The following is a 26777-nucleotide window of genomic DNA, read 5'->3' as shown; positions in this document are numbered from 1 at the left end:
CCTCCACCTGCAGAAGAAAGATAACGTTTCTTTGATCACCTGTTTTTGTTTGTTTGGGGTGCGTTTTTTTGTTTTTAATGAAAGATATAGGCAAAAGGAGCCGCCTGAATTTGCGCTCTAAAACCTGCAAGAAGGGAAACGAGAGCACAAAAGCAGAAGGAGAGGAGTCCCCTTGATGTAAAGCTTTACACTAGCATGTACTAATAAACCTTATACTAACTTATCACAGTAGTATAAAGCTTATTTTTCAGACAGGACAAAATTCACACAAGGTGTAAAAAGGTCACGCTTATCTCCTCACACAATACCTCCGGGGTCCTCCAACTTCCTTGAAGGCAGAAACTGGTTCTGCGAGGGGCCAAGTGATATCTAAAGTTGTGCAAAGATCAGGGGCAAGAAAGCCTCAGGACTTATCAGCCTTCATCTCACAAGGCCCCAAATACCATCACCGGCTGTCACCGTGAGACACCACGCAAGTGAAAGGAAGAAAAGACCTAATTTACATGCGAAATCGGGGACAGGTTGTGTCTTTGTCTAGGCGGATAATGTCATCATATGATTTTGTAACTTTGAAACAAATGTAAGTCAAGCAAGTTGCCGAGTCGGGGGGGCACATTTGTGGTGGAGCGATCCCCCGTGCGCCCGGCGCCGAATAAACATCCCTTCTTTGTAACTCTGAGTTATGGAGTTTGATTCCGCAAGTCACCCTCCTGCCAGCAGCGAGGCCGGGGTTCAGCCCAGAGCACACGCACGAGCAAGGCGCTGACCCCGCACTGCACAAGCTCTGGCATCGCGCCCAGGACCTCTCGCAGCCGGCACTCCACAGCGGCAGCTCGGCAGGGCCGCCCCCTCCGCCCCGCAACCCTCCCCGCCCCACCCGCTGCCGCGAGGCCTTCAGCACCTCCCCCGGCCGGCAGCGCGGCACAGCGGAGCAGCGCACCGCGCAGAGCAGCGCGCCGGGCCATGCCACAGCACAGCACCCTGCTCCACCTGCTAGCCGGAGGGTGAGTGGCCCTTGAGTCGGGTTGCCGTCTCCCGGGGGAGCCCTGGGCTAGGTCCCAGCCGCTGCCGGCGGCCTGCCCGGCCCTGAGCAGCGAGGCCTGCAGCGGCCCGGCGGCCTGCGCCATGGCTCCTCGCGGGCGAGCCTCTAGCGGCGGCCGCGCTGTGCGCCGGGGACTGTCGGGCCGCGTGTCCGGCAGCAGCTGGCGGGAGGAGAGCCGGCCTTCCTCTGCGCCAGACGCTGCATGCTCACCATCCTGCTCACTCGCCTTTTCTTTGCTGTGCCAGGTTCAAATGTAGGCGTATTGCTACGGCATGGCCAGTTGGCGTCGGGTTCAGAGGCTGGGGCGGTGGAGAACCCTCCCTGTGAGCCACGGGGGCCTTCGTCTGGCAGTTCTGCCAGCCTTGAGGCTTACCGGGGATGGGGGGGGGAGGGAAGCGGGATGCAGAACTGGGGGGGGATGAGGGGTGCTGCGGGGCCTCTTCAGCGGAGCATCCTTGTCTTTGGGAGGGCAGCCAACCGTGTCTCATATCCTGAGATCAACCTGAGATTGTGAGATCAGCCGTCTAGTGTCTCACATGCCTGACATTCCTGCGTGTCTTTTCTAGCTTTAAATAGCATGGCTGGCTCTGGTGTCATGTGTTTGGAGTGTGGATCCCAGCAACGACTCTTGAATTCCTAGAGTGCCCTTGAGCAAGTCCTTTCCTCTCTTAAAAAAACATTTAAGCCTTAGAACAATGAGCAGTTTATAATGTCTTAAAGCAGAAGATACTGTGATAGTCCAGACTTTGATGAGTAACTGCAGAACTGCCTTGCCTGGACAGCCACATAATCCCTTTCCAAATTCCACCTGTGTGACAGTGAGGTCCTTGGTATAGTGTGTGAAATTTAGTATGTTTAATTGTTTTTAATCAGTATTTTTTCCAGTTTTCTGCAGCCAATGCAGTTGCTGTGCTAAGTCAGTCTTTGTTTATATGTGTTTGTCCTTCCTCTTTGTTCCCACTGTTATTTTGTGTCTGTTATTCTCTCATTAATTTATTCTTTGAACTATACAGTCACTGAAACTTAGCCTTTCTTAGTATTTCATAGTTCTTAGCTTTCTTCTTAAGCTTTTCCTCACCTTAATTTTCCACTATGGCTCTTGGAAAAAATGTGAGTTTGGCTGGTGACAGGAGCATTGCTACTGGGAGCTTTGTCAGTGTCCTGTTCTCACCCATTAAGCAATAACCTTTGAATTAAAATTAATTAAAACCCAAGAGGTAAATGAAATTAATAAGAGGTTAATAAGTTCAGGTTATTGCTGCAGCATGTAGTTAATATTATTGTTTTACCTAATGAAATGGGTATCACTGATGAAGGAACAGTTCACTTTGTCTTCTAGCACAAGAACTGGGAACGATTAAATGAAACTTGAGAGGTCTCTTCAAAACTAATGCAAGAATATAGCTCTTAACACGGTGTGTAGTTAAACTCTGAGGTTCCTGGTGACAGGATATTGGAAAGTAAAACCTTTTTGTGTGTCCAGGAAGCATTTTAAAAAGATTAATGAAAAAGAGTGTGCTGAAGGCAATTGAATGCAATGCAACTTTTCTGGCTGAGGAAATCCCTGAGCTGGAAATTTCAGGATGCTGGGAAGTGTTCCAGAGATGAGTATTTCTCTTAGTTTTCCTGAGGTGATCTTTATTTGCCTGTGTCCTAGGCAGAATCCTTGTTTAACTGCAGATTTGTCTGACATAGCATTGCCATTCTTAATATCTTTGAGACATCTCAAATTTTGTCTAGCCTAAGTACAGGCTAAAATGTGAATTACAAGTAAACCATGTCAACTCTGTCCACATCACCATATACTTTTCAAATCATTGAAAAAAAAGAAGGGGGTTGGACTGGATGATCTCTGGAGGTCCCTTCCAACCCCTTCCATTCTATGATTCTGTGAACTGTGGTTTTTAGTTTTTCTCTCACCTAATTATCTTTTTCTGCCATCTCAAACTTTCCCATTTTCCTTTAAAAATGTGAAAGCAAGCTCTAGAGGCAATCAGTGTTTTCTAAGGTAAAGCAACCTGCCTTCTTCCCTTTGCTTTTTTTTGCCATTGCTTCTCTGGGAGTATGTGTTGTACTGGTTGTCAGCTGCTGCTTTTCATCATATTTTGCAGAAACTGCTTTTGTTCCTGCATCTAGAGCAATGAGTTCAGAGTTTTCATTTTGTTAAACCCCTCTGTTTAAGCCCATCATTTGACTGCTCAGTTCCATGTGTGTTTTTGTTACATGCTGCTCCTTGCTATGACAGTGTCACCCATGTTTATTATCAAAAGTAAAATGTCACCTCCTATTTGTTGGTGGAAAAACTGAAAATTGTTAGGTCTAGTCTAGAAGTTGTTAGCTCTAGTCCTAGACTCTTGCTGGACCATTCCTGTTTGTTTCTTTACTGATAAGTAGTTTCAGTGCAGGGAAGGAATAGGCCTGATCTTTTTTTCTTCTTTTTGAGATTTTTGTGGTCTGATTTTAATCCATTTAGCATCTGTGCTGCAGACAGAGTGCTAAGGCTCAAAGTGTGTTTTTGTGAGATATCAAGCTCACTTTTTGCAAAACTGAAGTATGTTACATATTTTACTTTCGTGAATACAGCTTTTGTTAGGTAAGTTCCATTAAAAAACAAGCACAACAATATAGACCCACCAACACTGATTAGTACAGAGTGTCCTTTAAGTCTGTAGTCTTCATGCCAAGGGTACATAATTTTGCATTTCTTCTGAAGAATTTTGGAGACCTATGCTTTTCATGCTGGATGAGCAGCAGTATCATCATGTAGTGCATGATAAGATGTCATAGCTGAGATTCCTTTTAGTTTTGAACAACTGTAACACCTTATTTCCTTGGTTTTGTTTAGTCGCTGGTCTTTGCTCCCTGGAAAATCATCGTTAGTCTCACCATTGAGCCATAGTGGCTCAGAGGTACGCCTTCATCTCAGACTTTCTTACTGCTAATTATATGGCCACTACACTAAGGAGTAACAATTTCTCTAACTTTTATTGATGTTTTCAAAATTCTCTATTATCTATAGATACCTTGATGAACTTCATCTCTGGAGACTTTTATATGTACTGGAAGCATGGGTTCAAGTTCATATCCTGACCGTGCTCAGGGAGAGACTTATGGAAGAAAAGAGTTATTACGAAAGCATTATGAAACAACATTGTGTCTCCTTAGGCACTGTTAGAAAATTCTTTAGAATACCAAGCAACTTCTTCTCTAAGTGTCCTGTGGTAGTGTTTGCTCAGCTTTTAGAAAAGAAGTTGAAACTGCTATATTCAAGACTTCTTATACATCTGTCATCACTGTACTCATTCTTCTCCTGAATTGGACACTACATTTTTGGTCAAGAAAAGACTAAGTCTGTAAGTCTGAAACCTGTGTCAGGCAAATTAGTCAAAAGTATGGTGAAGAACAGGACTGTTGGATCCCTGAACAAATATGGTCTCTGTGACCATTGTAAAAGGAAGCCCTAACTCGCATGACTCCCAGATCAATATGTAGGCTGTCTTGGTGTCTGTGCTCAGTCAGCTTGTTTATCCAGAGAACCTGAGCCAGGATGTTTTCTGCTTTGCTTTTTGTGGTCTTCTGGCCTAAGCTAAGTTCTTTGATCATATTCTGCCTATTTCCAGACTCCACATCATATCTCCTGAGGGAAATTGTTGATGCTTGGCTGCTCTGCAAGTCATCACCACTGCATAGACCTGCAAAGGGCTTGGCAGAACAGTATGAGTGTAATGGAGCAGCATAACTAGTTGCTGGTTGCTGGCATCACTGGCTGCATAACCTAGCTGCCAGATCTTTGACTTGTAGACTTTATTGCAGTAGGCATACAAGCTTCTTTTTGTTTGTAGGGTTTTTTTTTCCTTCCTAACCTGCAGTCAATACAAAGTGAAGCCCTAGGAGCTATAAGAACAATGTGTGTGTGCGCTGACCTGTATAGATTTTTTTCAAAATATTTTTTCATCATTCCAGCCCTTTGATGTCTTGTACTGTCCTGTGTAAATCTGTTGATATACTTGATGTTTTGTAGTTCTTTGGTTGGCTTTTCTTTCCTCATGGCAGAGTGAGCTTTTTCTGAAATTCCATCTCTCGTGAAACAAAGCGAGTTTGGGTGTAGTAGGTATGAACAACTGTTCACCAAAGCCTCTTGCATGGCTGTTCCATGCAAATTTGTCTCTAAACGTCTTTCAGGTACTGAGCATTCTCTAGAGGAACAGAATTGTCAGTCAAAGGATCTGAAGGGCCAGAAGCTGCTAAACACAGAGCGTGCCCTGATGACCGAGGATGCAGAGAAAGCCAAACTACCAAATGCCTGCTTTGCTTTGGTCTTTACAGCCAAGGCCAGCCCTCAGGAAGCCCAGCCCAGCAAGGATAGTAGGGTGGCCTGGACAGCAGAGGACTTGCCCTGGGTGGAAGAGGAAGAGTTCGAGATTTGTTGACCAAACTTAAGACTCATAAGTCAATGGGTCCTGATGGGACGCATCCAAGAGTGCTGAGGGAGCTGGCTGATGTGGTTGCTAAACCACTCTCCATCATTTTTGAACAATCATGGCGGACAGGCGAGGTGTCTGAGGATTGGAGAAAGGCCAATGTCACTCCAGTCTTCAAAAAGGGCAGGAAGGACAACTCAGGAAACTACAGACTGGTCAGCATCACCTCCATCCCTGGAAAGGCAATGGAACAACTCATCCTGAATGTTGTCACTAAACATATGAAGGAAAAGATGGTTATCAGGGGGAGTCAACATTGATTCACCAAGGGGAAATCCTGTTTGACCAAAGTGAGAGCCTTCCATGAGTGCACAACTGGCTGGCTAGATCAGGGGAGAGCACTGTATGTCATCTACCTTGACTTCAGGAAGGCTTTTGACACTGTCTCCCAAAACATCCTCATCAGAAAGCTCAGGCAGTGTGGCTTGGATGAGTGGATGGTGAGGTGGATCAAGAGCTGGCTGAATGACAGAGCCCAGAGAGTGGTGATCAGTGGCACAGAATCGAGTTGGAGGCCTGTGGCCAGTGGAGTTCCACAGGGAACAGTTCTGGGGCCAGTCTTGTTCAACATCTTCATCAACGACCTGGATGAGGGGACAGAGTGTACCCTCAGCAGGTTGGCTGATGACACCAAACTGGGAGGACTGGCTGATTCCCCAGGAGGCTGTGCTGCCATTCAGCGGGATCTTGACTGTCTTGAGAGTTGGGCAGAGAGGAACCTCATGAGGTTCAACAAGGACAAGTGCATCTGGGGAGGAACCATCCTTTGTACAGGCTGGGGATTGGCTTGCTGAAGAGCAGCTCTGCAGAGAGAGACCTGGGAGTCCTGGTTGATAATAAACTAACCCTGAGCCAGCAATGTGCCCTGTGGCCAAGAAGGCCAATGGCATCCTGGGATGCATCAAGAAGAGTGTGGCCAGCAGGTGGAGAGAGGTTCTGCTTCCCTTCTACTCTGCCCTGGTGAGGCCTCATCTGGAGTCCTGTGTCCAGTTCTGGGCTCCCCAGCTCAAGAGGGACAGGGAACTTCTGGAGAGAGTCCAGCACAGGGCCACCAGGATGATCAGGGGACTGGAACATCTTTCATACAAGGAAAGGCTGCAGGAACTGGGGCTGTTTAGAAAGAGAAAACTGAGGGGGGGATCTTATTAATATTTACAAATATCTAAATAGTGGATGTCAGGAGGTTGGGACATCCCTTTTTTCTGCTATAGCTAGCAACAGGACAAGGGGTGATGGGACGAAGCTGGAACAGAAGATGTTCAATTTAAACATAAGGTAAAATTATTTCACTATGAGGGTGATGGAGCCCCGGCACAGGCTGCCCAGGGAAGGTGTGGAGTCTCCTTCCTTGGAAGTCTTCAGGACCTGCCTGGGCACATTTCTATGTGACCTGATCTAGGTGGACCTGCTTCTGCAGGGGAATTGGACTAGATGATCTCTAAAGGTCCCCTCCAACTCCTACCATTCTATGAAGCTGAGAACTGAGCGTCAGAAAGGGAAAAAGTGGATATGTGTTCTTTCAACATTGCCAAAGTGTGACTGGACTGATTGGTGGTGCTTCATAGGTTCCAAAAATAGCTTCTGTCTAGTGAAGATCAGGGTCCTCTTTCGTTAAGCAAGTCAGGCTGGTGGTGAGCCTGGCTGCTGGCAGAAAGTACAGATCTTGCTTAAAGGCTCTGGCAAATGTGGGGCTAAATGGTTGAAGACACAGGCCAGCTGAGGGGTGGGAGAGTTTTGCTGCCCCTCTCTGAGCCAGTGCTGCTGCGGGGAGATGTGAGGCATGGTGTCTAGTGATCTCAGCAGAAGGTATTGCAGCAAGGCAGGGCAGCAGTAATGTTTGCTCTGGGAAATTCTGAATGCAAAGATCAGCAGCTTTGAGCTGAGGGACTGCTGAGTCCATGTGGACTTGGGACTGTTGGTCTCATACTGAGTGAGGTTTCAGAGTGGGGCTGCCAGGAGATGTCCTAAGCTAAGCCATTATTACATTAATCAAGGTCAGAGCAAGAGGTCATGTGTGACGCAGGCTGCAGGACCTAACCTCCTCTCCTAGAGGGGAGAGGCTGTGGATGAGCAGGGTCAGAATTATTGCCCTATTCCTGCAAAGGCATCATTCTTACATGCACTGTTATGCCCTTATTGTGCCCTAGATGTGGTGGTACAGCTGGAGCCATCCTGACCTGTCCTCTGGAAGTGGTGAAGACACGTCTACAATCATCCCAACTGACACTGCGGCCTCTCTGCCTCTCGGAGGTACAGCTGCCAGGGATGAGCATGCGGTTGATGAACGCCAGCCCACCATCTCCTGGAGTGCTCAAGTTGCTGAGGTGAGTAGGACAGGGCAGTGTGCATGTTAGCAGCAGGAAGGTGAAGGTTGAGAGATGGGGCAGGAGAGAAAGATGGAAGTAGCATTTGAGCCGAAACTCTGGAAACTTCAAGTGCCGTAGGAAGTTTCATCGGAGTACAGGTACTTCTTACAGCTGATCTGTGCCTTGAACTCTGAGTCTGCAAGGCAGCTTTCGGGACTGTCAGAAATTTCTCAGCTAATGGTTTGATAAGACCTAGAGTGATGGTGTCAACAAGAATAGGAAGAAATAACTGAAGCAGAAATGTGAGTAGTGCAGGAGAAGGATAACATGGGAGGTGAGGATGCCAGAAGTAGTACCAAAGAAGGAAGAGGAACAGGAAGGCCCCTAGCGTAGTTACTCTGCTGATTTCTCTGTTCATTTTCCTCTGTAGGGCCATCCTTGAGAAGGAAGGCATGCGGTCCCTGTTTCGAGGTCTGGGTCCAAACCTTGTTGGAGTTGCTCCTTCCCGGTGAGTACTGCTCCCTGAGGATAACTCATGCTGTATGCTCTTTAAAGGACCTCCGTGACATCTATTGCTCCACATTCTGAGGAGTCTCCACATTCTGGGCATTGTGCTTATTGTGCTATGGGACCCCTTCACACAGACATTTTCTGGACGTTCTGTTCATAGTTGTAAAGTGGTTTCTGTGGGCCTAGTGTAAATGGTATCTGATGTCATATTAGATTAACCTGTGCTGGGAGTAAGAATAGTTGGTATGAGACACCACAGCAGTGCAGTCTTTGCTCCTTATAGGTGAGCTGTAACTTATTCTGTATTTCTTTCCAACAAGGGCTATATATTTTGCTGCCTATTCTGGTGTTAAGGAGAGACTCAATGCTGTCCTTGTACCGGAGTCCAAGAAAGTACACATGCTATCAGCAGCCTGTGCAGGTGAGCCTCTTCTGTCTTAAATCAGAGCCAAGGAGTCCTTCTGTCTCTAAGTGTTTCATTCCTTCCCCATTGCTGCTCCTATCAGTCCTGCTCTCTCTTCTGAAGTTTTCTCCCTCCACATCTGGGGAAGTGAGTTCCATGAGTAACCAAAACTACTTCTCGCTTTTCATTGTTCTTAGGCTCATCTCTTGAAGTCATGGATCTGGTCTTTACTCCTTCACAGCTCCATTTAGCTGTGAGGGAGAAGGCAGTGTGTAATTTAGACCACTCACAAAGTAATCTTGCTTGATATATCCCGGTTCTCTAACAAAATCTTTCGCTCCTTTAAGTTTAGCCCATTGCTTTCTGTAATACCAGAGCACATAGTAGCGTTATGCTGGCAGCAGATGGGCTAATTACCATCAGATAAAGGCTAGAATGGAGGAGAAGAATCAAATAGTCTGTCTGAAATACCTCTTGTCCCACGGGAGCTCAAGGTCATTCTCAAATTGGAAATGCCTGCAGCTTGCCAAGCAGAATTCAGCCAGATGACAGAGCAGCACTCCATCACAAACTGTCAGCGTGATCCTGGTACTCATGGCTGTCCTCCTCTCTGTTCTCCAGGTATTACCTGTTCCACACTCACCAACCCTATCTGGTTAGTGAAAACCAGGATGCAGCTGGAAGCCAGGTGAGGCAGAAGAGCAACACAGAGCGCTCTGTGTCAATTTAGGATGGGTTTGGGGTTGAGAACGGGTCTGTGGGGGTCTGTGACTTGCTGTCAGAACCTGGGTCTTGAGGGCAGACTGGGGAAGAGTCCTACAGTTGTGTTTGCAGCAGCACCGTAGGTCACTGTAGCAGTAGGCCATTCTGACCTGCTCTGCTCTTCACAGGGTGAAGGGGGAGATGGCCAGCAATGCTCTCCAGTGTGCCATGCACGTGTACCGCACGGAAGGCCTCCGTGGGTTTTACCGTGGAATCACTGCCTCCTACGCCGGAGTGTCAGAGACCATCATACACTTTGTCATCTATGAAGCGCTGAAACAGCAGCTGAGAAACAGCCATCATTCCCTTTCCTCACCCCTTACGCATTCACCAAACAGGAATGATTTCTTTGGACTAATGGGAGCTGCTGCTGTCTCCAAAACATGTGCTTCGTGCATTGCATATCCACATGGTGAGTGGGTGCACTCTTTCCGCTTCTTTTACCATTGATGGGAGCTGCCATGCCTGAAGGATAAATCTGCTAATACCCCTTCTCTTTTTGTCTCTCCAGAGGTCATTCGGACACGGTTGCGAGAAGAAGGGTCACGATACCGTTCTTTTATACAGACTCTGCAGCTTGTGGCCCACGAAGAGGGACCCTTGGCTTTATACCGAGGGCTTTTGGCTCATTTGATCCGCCAGATCCCAAACGCAGCTGTCACGATGGCTACCTATGAACTCATCGTACTTTTGGCCTCTTCCTCCTTGTAAGCTGTGCTGCAGCATCTGCCTGAGGCTGCTGTAGGGATAAGACCGCGTGGTCCTGAGACTTGATTTTTTTCTGTGCTGTGAGAGGCAGTGCTTTCCATTGCATATGAGCACTGGCCAGGCGTGGCCTTCTTGGGACATAGGAATATTTTGTGCAAAGTTTTTGGCTCCAGTGTGCACAATGTAGCCTTTCTTCTTTTTTGGAGAATTGATTTAATCCAGTGCTTCAAGGTGTCAGGGTGCTGGTTTCATAACTGCTGTAAGTTGCTGTTGTGAAATGAGGGAACTTACTGGGAAGAAGAAAAAGGAGACCTATATGAATACCTTAGAGACTCGCAGCATCTTCACTTCTTTCGGACCCAGTAGCAACCATACGTGGGCATGGTGGACACGAAGACAGGCTAGAACTGAGCCAGCTAAGAACTGCAGCAAGCAGAGATTTCGTGCTGAGACCTTCTCTGCCCTCAGAGGGGCTCTTCCACTTTCACCTCCCTAGAGAGGATTTCTCAACCTTGGCTGCCAGCAGATGTCCTATTGCAGAATCTTCCTTCAGGTCCTTTAACATGTTGCAGCCATTGCCTCGAGACATGTCAGGCAGCTGACAGGCTCTTTTTGTCTTGCAGAGTCTGAATAATCAGACCAAGTAGATCAAGGGAAGCAGCACAACCTGCTACAAAGTGCTGCCCTAACAACTGACACTGCTGGACGGTATCTGTTGTGTTTCCATTCCTTCCATTCCCAACAGAAAGAGGAGGACATCTCTTTCCCTCAGAAGTGCGGTGGCTATTCTACAAGCTGAAAACCCTGGTATGAAACATACTTGTTTATGCAGGTCAAGAAAGTGGATCAGGTGAAAAGCCAGATGAAGCTGAGGAGTTGGCTTGTTTCTGTTGATGGTACACTAAGTGTGTGGAAGGAGCCTTATCTTTTTTCCTGTAATTGAGAATTCAGTGTGCTACGTTTGTATGTATTACACTTGCCTCTGACAGGCTGGAATCCCGCCTGTTCCTCTGTTGGGTCCTGGGGAAGGCTACATTGTGTTTACAAAGAGTATTTTGACTCATAAAGGTGGAGGGATGGGGTCAGGGGTGATAAGTTTTTCTTGCTCCACCACATATGTTAAAAAAACAACATAACCCTTCCCTGAGATGAGGTGGTAATTTCAGTAAATACATGTTCTGGACAATCTCCAGTCTCACTTTGGAGGCTACACTGACCGTTTCTTTCTCTGCTTGTAGTGAAGAACTGCAGAAGCCCTGAACGTTTTATTTGAAATCCATTTATTTTAAAATCCACTTTGTTTCCTCATTCTTCTTACCTTCATTCATTTAATTTAGAAGTACTGACAATTTTACAAAGCGACACAAGCTGCAAGTGGTTTGGTTTTGTTGTTTTGGTTGGGTTGGGTTGGTTTTTTTTTTGCATGAAACGAGAATAAACCTCAAACGACAACATTGAAAAAATATACAATATATATATATATAATATCTGGGGAGGGGTTGTGCGGGACCCCACTCTGAGCCTTATGGCTGGCTCCTCCTTCCAAATTTCTGTTCTTTACAAGCCCCTCCTTCCTCACCATGATTTGAACTGTGCCACTGTCATGTGCAAGTGCCCTAACACATGTTTCTATAGAGCCAGATGGGAGGTCAATAACGTGGGGAATGTCCACAATGAGAATGGCAGAACATGAAGGAACAGGGGAGGCAGAAATGACAAATGAGGGAGGAGCGCACGTGTACGTGGTGGGGGAAGGAAGGAGTAGGACACCTTCTCCTTCCAGCCACCTGTTTTGGGGAGATCCATTGAACTAGTGTTTTACAGCTCCTAGTAGCGGTGAGAGCCGTCGCATTTGCCAGTAATGTGCCGGTCATCCTCATCATTGCTGTCCAGGGAGTCGGGGGTTTCCGAGTCTGTGCTGTCGTCTTCATCCTCCATGCCCTCACGAGCTCTGCCCTCACCGCTTTCTGCTGCCCTCTCCTGGCAGCTCTGGTAAGACTGGGGAGGGGAAACATAGAGTAAGGGAAAGGATCTGGCAGCCCCTCTGCCTGCCCCCAATCCCAGCCCCCGTGGCTGCTCCTCACCTCCATGGGATTGACAATGATGGTGAGCGCAGAGTCGTCCCAGAACATGTCGCTCTCTTTGCCTGCAGTGCTTGTTTGCCCACCTTCAGCAGCCCCAGGGCCCTCCTGCCCCGTTCCCCGCCGGTGCAGGGAGTGGATGCGCAGGATGCCAAGGATCACCATGAGCGCCAGGAAGCCCACGCACACCACAATGATGATAGTGGCAGCACTGGGGACCACTTCAGAGAAAGAAAAGGAGAAGGCGTGGTTGGAGGCTGTTGCAGAAACATGCATTTCCAACCTGACCTGCAGGAACTGGGGCTTCTGGGCAGAGCTTGGCTTTTTGGTCTAGACAGGAACATGTCCTGACTTTTCCGCTCTCCTGGGCACAGGCAGTTTATGCCTTCAGCTGCTGTTTCTTCACCTGAGGCCTGCATGGATTTCAGGATGCCCAGGTCATCTGGTGTCTGCCAGGCCTGTAGACTCTGCACATCCTTATCTACAGAATATGTTGCACAGCATCCGTTTGTATCCCCCTCTTGAGAAACATGAGAGAAACATGCTATGGAGAGCCTCTAAGGGCACCAGCATGATTTTCAGAGCGAGTGATTTCTGTGCAAGCAGTAAGAGAAAGGAGGAAGCCAAAAGAAGTCTGCACGTGGGACAGAGGTCGTGGCTCTGATGGCCTAATTAGTGCCACAGGCAAAGCCTGCCTTCTCCATGGGAAGAAAGTGGAAATTCATCTAAGACTCTTAGCCCAGATCCCACCCCTCTGTGTTCTAGGCCAGTAGGTTAAGCCTTGACTCCCTAGGTAACCCCCTTCCCTGCAAAATCTATCCAGGTCCTCCGTGGATTTGTTCTGGGTGATTCTGTACAGCAGGAACAACTTTGCTGCTGCAGCTGGGGAGAGCTGGGAAAGCAAAAGCTGGTTACTCCCAGTGCTGGTTCAGTGCCAGCTGCAGGACTGGACCAGCTCGTGATCAGCTGCTGCAGGAAGATACAGCAAAAACTGTCACCAGAGGTGCTTTCCATGTTCCCTACAACAGGGAACTAAAACCAATGGAGGGTCCTCTGTAACAGTCCTAGAGCTTTCATAGCCTAGGAAGACACAACTGGACTGTAGTCATGCTTGTGTCACAGAGCTGCCAGCACAAAGCAACAAATCTAATTTCTAGCCTAGCTTTCAGGCTTCTTTGTTCTGGGGACAAGAATCCTCCTCTTGTCTCTGTGCTACTGTCTCCTATGTTTTTCTGCCTTGCTGACCACCACCTAATCCCCTCTGTACTTTTTTTAGAGCAGTGGCAGTCTTGATTCTCTCATTTCTCTCCTGTTGAAGCTGCTTCTTGAAATTATATTACCCAAGCCCCCATAGCACCTTTGCAGAGTACATGAATGAAATCATACACCTTTGTTTTTAGACCTCCTCAGGTGTAGATTTCAGATGGCTTCTACATCAAGAAAACAATGCACCAAAAGAGGAGGATTGTTGCACCAAGCTCTAAAACACGACACAGAGTGCATTCCACTTGCTAATGACAAGTGGTACAGGACAGTATTATGAGAACTCAGTAGCATGGGTATAGGGAGCCTGGAAGGAATCCTCTGCTCTAGGTTCTATCAGGATACCAGAAAATCACCATGCTGACTTAAAGGAATAAACCTAAAAGAGAGTGTTACATACTTAGGTTGTTACGGGTGCTTGCCAAACTGTGTCCAGATAACTCGGCGGGTAAATGATGGCCTCGGTGCATTAACTGCTGGGAACTCAGAATATGGTTAGGGTGGGCAGCTCGGTTCATGTGGAGGACATTCACCTGCAGAAAGACCAGAGTGTGAGAGACTGCACCCTGTGTTCCTGGCACATTCTACACTGCACATATCCCGTTCACCATGCCCTCTCCTTGCATGCACAAGCACCTATATTATAGAATCATGTAATTGTCATGGTTGGAAAAGACCTTTAAGATCAGTGAGTCCAACCATTAACCTCACTGCCAAGCCCGTCACTAAACCTTATCCCCAAGTGTGCACATCTTTTGAATATCTCTGGGGATGGTGACTCCACCACCTCCCTGGGCAGCCTGTTCCATTGCTTGATAACCCTCTCAGTGAAAAAGTTCTTCCTAATGTCCAATCTAAACCTCCCCTGGCATGACTTGAGGCCATTTCCTCTTGTGTGCATGTATCCATCTTGTACCTCCACAGTAAACTCGTTGCTGGAGTAGCGGCCATTCATCTCAGTGCAGGACAGGTGAAACTTCCTTTCATAAAGAGCAGCACCATGATTGATGTGGTATGAGACCTGCTGTAGTATTTCCTCGTAAACTGCAATGCTCTCCACACCTGAGATAAGGAGAGAGGAGTGGTGTGGAGTGAGAAAGCTGCTTTAAAGTCAGCAGGTGTCATAACTGCGTAGCAACTAGGAGTTATAGAGGAACCCAAGGCAATGGTGGGTTCATTAATTCTACGAAGGGAACAGAGATGGAGCTGTGTGCAAAGGACCCAATGAAATCTCTGTGTGCGAAAACAAGTGGAAAGAAAGGACAGATCAAGAGCATTGGCCCTTTGAAGTTCTGGAGAGTACCATAGTGTAGTACCAATCCACAACCTGTGACGTGCAGGCCCCCAGTCATGTCACACAAGATGCTGCTGGCACCTGAGAACACCAGACTCCAAGAAGTAAGGAGTGTTACATGGCTGTGTGAGAGCTCAGACACCATGGCCTAGGACTGTGTGCCAGAAGAGAAGCCACCTCCCCAAGGAAATGGCCCGAGACTTCCAAAAGCCAGGAGTACACAAGTGGTTACATCTCAGAGGCTCACCAAGTACACCAACACATCTCTGACATCAGGTTAGGTGCTTGTCCCAGCGATCCCTGACAGGCCACACATTATTAGACAGCTGTGGACAAGAAGAGTACATACCTATGATGGTCAGGTAGGCAGAGGTGTTAACAAGCTCTAGGCCCCGCTGCTGCAGCAGTGCCCCATCCAGGAGGAGATACTCCCTCTCTGGGTCCAAGTCATCTCCTACCAATGAGATCTCACAGCCATCCAGGTTGTGCACAATCTCATCTGACATCCGTGTGTCTGTCACTGAGATGCAAACAGAAAGAAGACAGGTCCAGGAGGCCAGCCAGCCACCGGTGGTACTCACTTACTTAAAGACACTGACATCCTACATAATGACTTCTTTTTGGCTATCGCTGACCTTGAGTAAAATCACTGTTTGTCTAATTACTTGTTGGAGGAGAACCCTTGCTTCTAGTGATATTGTTTATAATAAAGTCATCTTGGAACAACTCGGTATTACTAGACAGGTTCACCATAACACATCTTGGCTGTAAGGACAGTGTTGACAATGACAATGTGCAAATTAAGAACAACTCTATGACACATTCCCAGACCTTGAGTGCTTTTGAAAGCTTTCCCCTACCTTAGGACTCCTGGTTACCATGGTTCAGATATTCTTTGAAATGGCTACCACACTCAATGACTAACCGCTTTCAGCAGGGCTAAGACCATCCTGCTCTAAGTCAAGAAACTCATCATTGTATGAGGAAAGGCAAAGCTGCTAAACAGAATACCAAGAGGAAAAAAAAATCCCATTACCAGAAGAGCTACAAAAGAAGTGAAAGGACATGTGGAGCCCAGAATGCAGAGAAATAATCTGAGGATGATGGAGAGAAATTAAGGGACAAGATATTACAGGATGTGAGGAAATTTCACAGGAATAAGTGATGCAGGAAGAGATGGGAGCAAGAAATAAGGAAAACAAGAGAGAAGGAAGTGGGAGGAGGAGCGGAGAGTGTAACAGGCAGGACATCCATCCAGTGCTGGATTCAATAAAGGGAAATGTAGGTAAAATGTAAAAGGGATTAGGAATGAGCAGCCTGGGAAAGAAGGAGGAGAGAGTCAGGCAAAGGAATTGGCTGGATAGAAAAAGAACAGGGAGGAGCAGAAAGGGATAAGAACCGATTAGCCTGCATATTGACAAAATGCCTTGCTTCTATATTTGTAAACTGTCTACACTACTGAAGGATTCTACTTCCCCTGCGGGACAGCAAACCTTGTAGATCTTTCCAGTTTGTCTCTCATACCTCACCTCACACTCCACTCACCTGTACCATGCCAATTCTCATCCTTCTTGGCCTCCAGCTGGTGAGAAATAGAGCAGGTGATCTGGAGGTTGGGGAACAGGGGGATGCCATCAGGAGCCTCAAAGTCTGATGCAGGATGAGCAAAGTGGGCATTGCCACTCAAGAGGATCTGGGGTGCATCAGGCTGCAGCACCACAACGTAACCTTCCACATCAGGAATGGAGACACAGGACTCTTCACTGAAACACCTGAAGGACAGCAGCAGAAAGCATCAGTTGGCCCAAGCTTCCACCAGAGACATTGTAAAAGAACATCTCCTGCCCATTACTGCCAGTGAAGGGAATATCCTCTTTCTGGTAGTCTTCCTAAAGCTCCCCTGTAGCCTGCTGTGCAAGACAGAGAGGTGTGGCAGGAACGACATTGCTGGGTTTCAGGTGACTTGGTCACGTCCACACACCACAGAGAAAATGAAAACCAGCCCACACACCCGGAACACCACAAGTGAAGGCAGAAGTTCTGCTACTTGCAGAGACCTCAGGACACAGTATTACAGTATCCTCTTGGATATTGAATCCTTTAATTTATCTTTTTTTCAGGAAGACACACTTGAAGACCATAAATTAGAATTAAAGTACGAGATGATGGAGTGCAATTGCAGTCAAAAGAGAGGTAACTCTCTTGCTGAACTCAGCCACGGGTGCTGCGTTGTCCACTCACTTGACAGTAGTGGTAAGCCTGAGCGGCCGGACTCCAGGGGTAGCAAAGCGCAGTGAATTCATGTAAGCCACGTGCTGGATTGCATGGTTGAAGGTCTCCACATCATCACCCTCCAAGGTGAGCAGGGACTGAGAGGGATTCACATGAACCTACAGGCAGATGAGAAGAAAATGCTCAGTTTTCCTTGGGCCATGCCAAGAGTCCAGGCTAAGAGAAGACACAAAGGAGAAAGGTGGGGAGTTGTCCGAGGTCGGGGAGCAGGCAAAGTCCTGGGAAGCAAGGCTGGGGAGGAGAGTGGAGGAGACCCATGCAAGCTGGGCAGATGGGCATACCTTCATCCCTTTGCCCAGACTGTCGAAGTCACTGTAATCAAGCCCCTCACGGCAGGCATACAGACATTCAATAACCTCCCGGCTCTCCAAGCTACCAGGGCGCACAGTGAAGCCAGCCAAGTAACCATGGAAGTAGTGGTGTATCGACAGAGAATCTCCTGAGGGAAACATGGGAGGTGGGGGGTGTGAGAGACATGGCGAGGAGGGAAGCAAAACCAACAAAAGCAACAGTGTGAGGGACATACGGATGGTAAGGGAGGTAGAGAGAGACATGGGCGTGGAAAAGCCAAGACAACAAGAAGATGAGAGATGCTGGACTAAGGAGATGACAGTCTTTTGAGTTCCAGATAGGGGAAAGTGAGAAAAACAGACCAACAGAGAGACTAGGGCAGTGAACGGTGGGTAGCATAGAGAAGTTTCTGCCAAACTGCTGAATGCCAGATGGAAACAATTTCTTGTCCCCTTCTCATTCTGCTTCCTGTGAGGGCTTTTAAAAGAAACTATGTGTTCCATAGACAGTTAGGGATGAGGTGACATCTCCTGATGTCTCTAATGGCTACTGTGTTCTTCAGAGACAAACTTTAATGATGAGGCATGAGGACTCTCTCTCCACATTAAAGCATACTCCATCTCTCAAAGCAGGCTGCTGTCTTCCTATCAGCCTTTTCATGCTCCACAGATATCAAGGTATCAAGGGCTAATCTGTCAAATACAGGCTTTCCTCCCAGGATCGTGGGAGGCGGCAGGACAGGATTGGGAGAGCTGCATGAGGAAGGCACCATGCAGGAAGTGATAGTCATGCACGGTGAAGAGGGGAAGAGAACCATCTTTTTTCTTTCCCCTACCTTGTACAGCATCAGTGGAGTTCTCATTTCCTTTGTTTTTCTCTTTGTTTTCCTCCTCTGCAAAAAGGAGAACATTCAGACAAGCAACAAGGCATGGGAAGAAGGTATTTACAGGATCAGGCAAGTATCTATACCAGTGGTTGCATTGGCCAGTCCAGAAGAACAGCTCTGGACTCCCGTGCCAAGCAGTGCACCCTTCAACCCTACAGACACCACAACACAGGTGAAAGAGGGCAGAGTCCCTCTCACAAGGTGGATGGTAAGACTGCAGGATGAGTAACTGATACAAGGGAGAAAGTATAAGGTATTTTTCCACCTTTCCCAATTATATCTATTTTGGGAATTAACTGATTCTCACTAGTGGAACATGGTCCTAGCCATGTTTGCAACATCCCTTTGAAACTCAGATGGTTCCAGGAAGGTGTCCCAGGCAGGTTAATATATGTCACAAAAGGCGAATCGAGAGCACAGAGCCGTGGGAAGATCCTTGGCCTGGGAGAAGCAGTACTACAGTAAAGATCTGATCTTGCTAGAAATTTATGCTGGAGTGAAGGCAAGCAGCAGACAAATTCCTTTAGTTCTGTCTTGCAGGAGAACAGAAAGAATGGAGCCTTACAGGTCCAAAGAATGGCTTTTAATCTGTTAGTGGCTTAACTATGTACCTAACCTTATCTTTATCCTCCAAGCCAATTTCTCTGCAGAATGACTTCTGACTTCTTCATATAGCACCTCAAGACACAGAAATCCCCACCAATACAACCAGCACAAATAGTACTGCTGCCCCTCTAGTGAAAAGCTTTGACAGAAACAGCAATGCCTCAGTGAGGTACATAATTCCAACTCTCCTCTGCCTGAAATCCATCACATAATCTACTGCTGTTGTCCACGAAGCTGCCAATGACACCTCTCCCTGAGCTGTTATTACTGTGGCCTGCTGATTTGATCTGTAAGAAAGGAAGGAGCCACATTGGCTTTCATGCCAAGATGGCTGCCATGTGGTTTGCATCATTTAGGGCTGGGTAGTATTTCTTCCACCTCTCCTGTGTCTCCCTCCACTCCCTTGTTTCCCGTTTGGGAGGAGCACAGCTTGGGGAGTGGGCACTCACCAGTCCAGCAGGCTCCGATCATGAGTGAGGGCTCCTGCCGCGGTGGGTGGATGAGGCCGTTGTCGTGTATGAGGGCAGGGTCATAGGAGACACCGTCCACGTAGAGCGTGACAGTGGGGAACTCCAGGTTGAGGGCGTAATGGTGCCATTCATCATCACAGACCTATGGCAGACAGCAGAGGAAGGGGTCAGCAAAAGGCAGAAAGAGAAGGGACACGGGGAAAAGACAAACGCTTCCTCACCTGCTCGAGCTTCCAGAGGAATTTCACAGGCCTCGCACTTTCCAGCAATGGCCAGTAGAGGAAAGCAATCCGGCAGCCATGCACAGCCAGAGAGTAATGCGAGTAGCCATCCTCTGCCAGGGCAAGCACAGGGAGTTACATACCACACCTCAGAGCAGTGTCACTAGCCAGAGCCCAGAAGCACACGCTAGCCTGCGCGACTGGCACTCAGTACTGTGTGCTGACAGTGGGCACGACTGCCCCCAGAAAACACGATGTCTCAAGAAGCTGTGCTCCTAAGGAGGGACCCTTGAACAGGTCCTGCTCTGGAACACGTGAGATTTCCCCTCACAGGGATTAACAACTTAGAGGCAGCGGGCAGAAGTGTCAGCACCCCAAGAAAAGTGTCTCACCGCTCTGCACTGTGCTGCAGATCACCGTCTCCTCTTCCCGCCTGCCTTTGCCAGGCACCACAGCGTGCTTCATCCATACTGACAGGGTGAAGTGGTCACTCAGCCCCTCATGAGCATTTGGCCCATTCACCACAGGCACCTGGGCAGCCTGGCTGCCATTGAACCAATAGATGAGGCTGCTGTCCTGGCTGTAGTGTACTGAGAGCCGTGCAGTCCAGTTTGCTGTGGGGCTAGGTACCGGCAGCAGGTCAATCTCTCCTGAAGCAGCACCTACCAAGAAGGGAAGAAGTCAGGAATGTCAGCATGGCAGAACAAGGAGCCTGAGAACTGGGGAACAGATGAAGAAGGTGCTAGAAGGCTTGTCATAGCATCCCAGAACTCAGGGAGAGTTGCCTACAGACCTTCTCCTATCTGGAGAAGGATGGTGACTTTTCTATCCATGCCGAGGGAAGTCCTACAGACTCAGTGTCCTGGGGCAATGCACAGAAGCCTCTGGCTTCCCAGTAGGGAAAGCATGAGAAGCGCCTTGTGAATATGGGCAGGGTGCCTGCTGCCCCTCAACACAGCACGTGAGACAGTCATCCTCCCAGCCCCAACGACCACAGCACACGTGAGGAATGTGTCCCCCAGCACCTCTGCGGGCTGAGGCACAGAGCTATCCCTTGCAAACCCCTCTGAGGGAAGGGGCAGGATGCGGCATCACAGCTGCCCTCAGACAAGGAAAGCACCAATTCACCACAGAGTTTGCGTAGTGACTTCTCAGAGTAGTTATCCCGGTCACAGCCCTTGGCCACATGATTTGTCTGCAGCTCCACCGTGGCTTGGATGTTCCACAGGGGCTCATCGCAGGTCTCCAGGTGAATGCTGGGGAAGAGCGCGAGGCTGCCTGCACCCGGCGTGTACTCAATCCTCTTATTCCAGCCTGATGAGGAAGCGTGAAAGAGAGGGGTCAGCTCTTGCCAAGGACCCAAGGCCAGAAAATTTGGCACACACACATAAGCAGCGTCTATGGACTAGCCCAGAAACAGAGATTTTTTGCACTTTCCATGTTGAAAATAGAGTTTTATGCAGCTGGCACCAGTGCAAGGGAAGGTTTGCTAAAAGCACAGAGCCTAGATTCTCATCTTCTACAGCTAGTACCAGTGTAGCATCACTCCTCGGATTGTCAGCCTCTCTTATCAGGCAGAGCAGATACTTAGCTGTTGGTTTCCCCTTAATTCTATTGACTAAGGTAAAACTGTAGGCATACAACACCTCTGGAAAAGTGATACCAAATATCCTCAAAATGAGTAGCCCCAAACCCAATCTACATTGAATACAACCTATGAGCCTTGACAAATACATAGTAGTTCATGGTAATCCAAGGAATGATTTTCCAGTGTCAGAATTGCCTGCTGCAATTCTAACTGTCTGCTGCATCCCCTTAGATGGGACTGATGTGCTGGTGTCAGAACTGAACCATATATATTGGGCACACAAATTTATGTGTGTACATAAAAGCATTTGCAATGAGTAGGACTGAGTAGTATTTCAACAAAAGCAAGGGGAAGACATAACTGTGCCTGGAGGTTTCATACCCTGCCAGCTGGGCTTGCAGGTGGGTTTCACCTGGATTTCCACTTCAGCATCATCCGAAGCCCGCTTCTTTCCACAGTCATAGGCTGTCACTGTGAATTTGTAGACGTGATCTCCACTGTACTGCAGCTTCTCAGTGTTCTCAATGTTCCCTGGTTAGCAAAACAAAGAGATCAAGGGAGAGGAAAGACACTCTCCTCAAAGATGTTCCTTATAGAAATCTCTCTCATTTTTCACCAACTACAAAAGCAACCAAAAAGGAGTTGAGTCCTCCCTCTCCAGTGCCACTCTGTAACAAGCTTCAGCATATCACAAAATGGCTGCTGCTTCTCTTCACCAGGAGAGATTGATCAGCTGTGCTAGAAAATCCCTGTAACACGGGTCCACCAGCAAACGGGACTGGCAGAGAGGGAGCAAAGCAGGAAAGGGGGAGCGACACGCTCACCCACAGGTGCAGATTCTCACCATCATTGTCAATCAGAAAGGGAATATTGGGGGTGAGGATCTCGTAGTAGCAGATCTGGCTGTATTGTGGCGAGCAGTCTCCATCAATGGCCTCCACACGCAAGATGCGGTCATACAGCTTTCCCTCAGTCACTGCCACACGATACAACTTTTCCACAAAGACAGGAGCAAACTCGTTCACGTCATTTACTCGAACGTGCACTGTGGCCCTGATGCAGAGAGACACCAATAAGAACTGATTGGCTGATTAGGAGCCATACACCACATACATTTTGGTCTAAGTCACTCTCCTAAAGTGCACCGCTCTGATTCCCAGCCATCGAAAGCAAGGAGAAGGAAAGAGATCTTGGTTTCAACACAGCGCTGTTAGCCCACAGGAGCTTGGACAATGAGAGAAGGACAAAAGGAGTGATAACGGACTCTGGATCTCCTCCCTACATGCAGCAACATAAACCCCCACCCACAGACGTGGCTGTCAAGCAGCCCTCATTTCTAGTGTGTTCACGCACATGACTCTGTCAGTGAAGGTTTCTCTTTATTAACACGTCGAGTTAGGGCACCAAGGCTAGAGAAAAATACTTCTGGCTAAGGGAAGCGTTCCCACAGCAATCTTCATCTGCGTTTCTGTGACAGATTGCATTTTGTAACACGCAGTGATGACTGCATGGACTTACTTGTGTGATTTCTTGGTATTTGCTCCATCAGGTCCCTCTCCACAGTCATAAGCCTGGATGGTGAACGTGTGCTCCTTATGTGCTTCACAATCCACTGATTCCTTGGCCCGGATCAGCCCCTCACCTGTAGCTTTGTCCAGGATCACAGCTTCAAAAGGTACCCCTGCCCCATGGATCCTGAAGCCACAGATCTCACCTGGTACCCGCAAGGGCAGAAAAGAAAAAAAAGGCCTGAGGAGAGTGCGTTATGCCCCTTTGCTTCCCTCTCCCGTATTTCCTTCCTTTCTAACTTTGGCTTTCCTTTCTCTCTCATTGCCACCTCTCATTTTGAGCGATTTTTGGTTCCCCAGTTCCTCCTGCCATCTCCCACAGCCACTGACGGTTCAGATTGCCCTCTACTGGAGACTACTCCGGCGGCAAGCAGTCCTGAGCACCATCAAGAAAGGTCAGAGGCTACAAGGCTCAAGCCAGATTTACTAGTGCCTCACAGCCTCAGTACTGAGAGAGCTCCACATTTCTCCGCTGCATCCTTCAGGGAGGCAAAACAGGCCATATATTGCAGATAACCAGCAAAAAGCGTGAACATCCATGATGTCTCATCCACCCCCACATGCAGGATGCGCACACTACCACAGGGAACTGCAGATAGAGTCACCTAAATCCTACAGTTCAGCTCACGGGCACCATTTTTCCTCTCTCCAAGCTGAGGGAGAACGCGTGAGGAAGCTCCAGGCACGGCCTACACAAGCACCAGGAATACAACCCTCGTAAAGCCTCGCCTGTAGTTTCAGTGATTTGTGCCAATGAAGTGTGCCCTACCAGCTTTTTACAGTGCTCACGGACACAGAGCTCTGTGCATGTGATCTTTGGAAATAGCAGAACTGCGTCAAAAAGTAGCTGGCTCCACCCTCAATTTCTCTCCTTAAGGGAAATGGCTCAGAGCATCCTAAATCAAGCTGTGCCCAAATTGCCTCCAGACTCCACTGGAGACCTCCTCCGGAGCAAGGTTTGAAGGTGACCGTTTTGTGGAGAGAGCTAGAATTCAGCACAGAGATGAATGTCACCCCATCTCTGCCTCTTTCCAAGTCCCTCCCTGCCCCCTGCCCTCTCCAGGGTCATTACCCACCTACCTGCATAGCGCAGGGGAGCATCCTTGTCTAGTGCAAACAGTGGTGGGTTGAGTAGGACTGTGTTGTCATTCTCCATGACGATGCCCTGATACTCTGCTTCAATCCAGGGTTTGTGCTTGTTTGCTGAGGTGGATTCGGGGTAAGGGACAGAGCACAGGAATGTATTAGCCGCCAATGACAGATTCAGTAGGAAAAGAGCAGAATACCACCCACTGGCAGGTAACAACCAACCGCTCCCCACCTCCTTCTCTGAAAATAAAGATGTCTAAAATAGGCTGGGAGGAAGAAGTTATCTTTCTTTAGTTCTACTCTACATGGCTCTTGGGAGACCTTGTCAGAAACAACATGTTCCTTCTGGCCTCCTCGTTACTGTCTTATTAGAAACACACCGAGAGGCATCTTGGCGCCCAGGAAAGCTGGAGTGGTTAAAAAAGCAAAATGAAATCAAGAGACAGAAGTAGCCAGATCCTGCAGAGAGATCCCAAATGCCAAATCCTTTAGCTCACTAAAGCCGTAATTAAAGGATCCAGGATACATCTTCCCTTGGAGTGTCCCCAGGAGACAAATCTTGCCATTACCATTCATGCCTCGCATCCTCTAGACTAAGGCCCAGGATCTAGACCTGCCTACCCAGGTACACTTTCAGTCAGTTATCCTACACGTATAACAACCTACTCTGGGAGTTCCTTCCTCCTTCCTTCCCCACTCCATGGTAAGCACCATATTCCTTTAGCCCCTCCTTGCTAATCCTGTTGGCTGGAGCCTAGCCAGGCTTGGCATGGAGGCAGCAGCCAGCAGGAGGCTCTGAAAAATGTCACAGGCCCAGAAATAGCAAATTAATCTTTATCACATAGGCTCCAGGGCACTGAAAGGGAGAAATAAAGGGGTGGGGGGAAGGGAAGGGGAAGGGACAGAGAAGAAAAATCGTTACAAATTAAAAACCCCTCCCCCATGCCCACTCCCTGCCAAATGGGCCTCCGAGATTATATTACACGGCCTAGTTACAACCTCCATTCCCAGATAATCCCCCACTCTCCCACCCCCTGGAGACCAAGATTTGTTACAACCAAGCATTAATTTGAGCCCAGTATGGCTCAGAGCTGATGAGGAGTAGGATACAGAACCTTTGCCCTCAAGGGTGCTACTTCCCATACGTGAATTCATCCTCTGCAGCACAGTATCCTCTGAAACCATAGCAGCATGGTGCAATGTGTTGACTCAAAAGGGGCAGTACCCCTTATAACCAAGCACTTCTGCAAACTGGGGCCAGGGGATGCTGCTGGAGCTGGGTAGACTCCAGCAGCAGACAGGGCGACGGGTCAGAGTCGGGTTGCACCAGCAAGGCAGGGCGGACAGACCCAGCCTGGAATAGCAGCAAAGAGCGTGGGCTGGCGTTTCTCCCTCCCCGTATTGATTAAGATTATAAAGCATTGCGTAGGAAATCCAGAGAAACATCCATCCTGCTCAGTATGCGGGTGGAATCCTCCCGGCGTGCAAGGGCCAGTGCTTCACCCCACCCCTCCAATAACCCCCCCCAGATTCCACTCCGTGACAGCTCTTGTCCGTGCGCCATACCACTGGGGTGGGAATCCATAGCTACGAATGCCAAATATGCCCTGTTGCTGGGGTAACAAAGCTGGTCGTAGAGAGACAAAACCTTTGCTGCATCCACCTGCAACTTGGGAATCACCAGTGTGATTTCTCAGGAAACGAGTTCCTGGAGATCAGAAAAACATTTTGGGACTTCATTTTTTAAGGATTACAGATTCCTGCCAGCTCCAAGAAAGCTCCCGCAAATCCAGGATAATGTGCCAAAGGTGGTTAGATGTATCGGAGTATAAATTCACAAAGGACAGAGAAAACGCAGAGCATAAGGGGCCTTGCCTTGCTGCTGGTCCCCTTGGCACCAGTACAGTACCAACAAATGCCCCTGCCAATGTCAGCAGAGACAGAGCTCTGTGTTGCACCTGCCCTGTAGCCCCACCTCTGCCAAAGCAGGGAAAGCACCCTAAGGTGTCACATTCCCCGGTGACCCTTGAGTCCCTCACACGTTCTCAGATTCTCCCACCCTGTCGGGTTACTGATGCACCGACTCCCCTCGGATGAAATGCTGGCTCCTGCCTCTACAGCCACAGATCTAGAAACCTACATTCCTCTCCATGGTTCTACGTGTTCACGGAGCATCTGCATTCAGAATGTTACAGCTGTGGCATTAGTGGGATTTTTTACATATTTAGCATATAAAATACCGGTTTATATAAGCAACCTGCACAGTTAAGGCACAGCTGTACAAAACGTCTATCGACAGATTGCAGATGAATGAACCAGAACTGGAAGATGGAGATAGGGGATATGCTTTGGAGACCACAGGGGTCTGTGGAGAAGCAACACATTCTCTCTCTCGGCATGCTAAGGAAGAGAAGGGATGCTAAATCCACACAGCGATCCCCGGAACAAAGTGGGTGGAAAAGGGGCAAACGCGAGGCGAACGCTAGGAGAAAAGAACAGATCAAAGAGCAGCGGTAGGAGACAGATGGAGAAATTAAGAGAGCGGGGACGGGATGCGGGCGCCCGAGGGGGCAGAGGAAGCCGGGTCCGCCGGGGACCGCTCAGATGCCCCTACAAAAACGCGTCGGGCGAAGGTGCCCGGCTGCGCGGAGCCGCCCCGCCACCGCGAGGGCAGCCAGGCGGGAGGGTGAGCCGCAGCCGCCGCGCCCCTCCAGCCCTGGCACGGCGAGGGGCACGGCCGGTCCCCGCCACCCGGGACCGCGCCCGCGGCGCCCCGCCCCGCCGCTCACCTTTGTTGGAGGCGCTGCCGGGCAGCGCGGCGCAGAGGCAGAGCAGCGGGAGGAGGATGGCGGCGCGGGGCCGGGGGCTGCCCATCGCGGCGGCGGCGGGTGCCGTCCCGGCCGGGGCGCCCGTGGA

General features: G+C 48.8%; 2 protein-coding genes across 3 annotated transcripts; one reads left to right on the top strand and one right to left on the bottom strand.

Annotated features, from left to right (window-relative positions):
- The first annotated feature begins 901 nt into the window (after positions 1-901).
- Positions 902-11507, top strand: LOC104553949 (solute carrier family 25 member 36). Of its 2 annotated transcripts, none has more exons than XM_062006258.1 (7): positions 902-1004; positions 7671-7847; positions 8260-8337; positions 8660-8760; positions 9364-9430; positions 9633-9916; positions 10016-11507. In XM_062006258.1, the coding sequence occupies exons 1-7, from the start codon at positions 964-966 to the stop codon at positions 10213-10215; spliced, it is 948 nt and encodes a 315-aa protein (XP_061862242.1). In that variant the 5' UTR covers positions 902-963; the 3' UTR covers positions 10216-11507. The 2 variants fall into 2 exon arrangements, with proteins under 2 accessions (XP_061862242.1, XP_061862251.1); XM_062006267.1 differs by lacking the exon at positions 902-1004 and adding an exon at positions 6095-6483.
- On the bottom strand, positions 11495-26759 carry CLSTN3 (calsyntenin 3). Its single transcript, XM_062006249.1, has 18 exons — positions 26651-26759; positions 23853-23975; positions 22723-22918; positions 22049-22257; positions 21586-21735; positions 20745-20930; positions 20009-20278; positions 19617-19729; positions 19375-19537; positions 18269-18325; positions 17424-17581; positions 17092-17240; positions 16396-16622; positions 15200-15370; positions 14473-14618; positions 13957-14089; positions 12297-12514; positions 11495-12210 (listed from the first exon to the last, which is right to left on the bottom strand). The coding sequence occupies exons 1-18, from the start codon at positions 26733-26735 to the stop codon at positions 12040-12042; spliced, it is 2925 nt and encodes a 974-aa protein (XP_061862233.1). The 5' UTR covers positions 26736-26759; the 3' UTR covers positions 11495-12039.
- Between the last annotated feature and the right edge of the window lie 18 nt (positions 26760-26777).

This window comes from Colius striatus, chromosome 1 (genome assembly GCF_028858725.1).
Source record: "Colius striatus isolate bColStr4 chromosome 1, bColStr4.1.hap1, whole genome shotgun sequence".
Taxonomy (NCBI): domain Eukaryota; kingdom Metazoa; phylum Chordata; class Aves; order Coliiformes; family Coliidae; genus Colius; species Colius striatus.
This window is presented reverse-complemented; position numbering and strand designations above follow the sequence as displayed.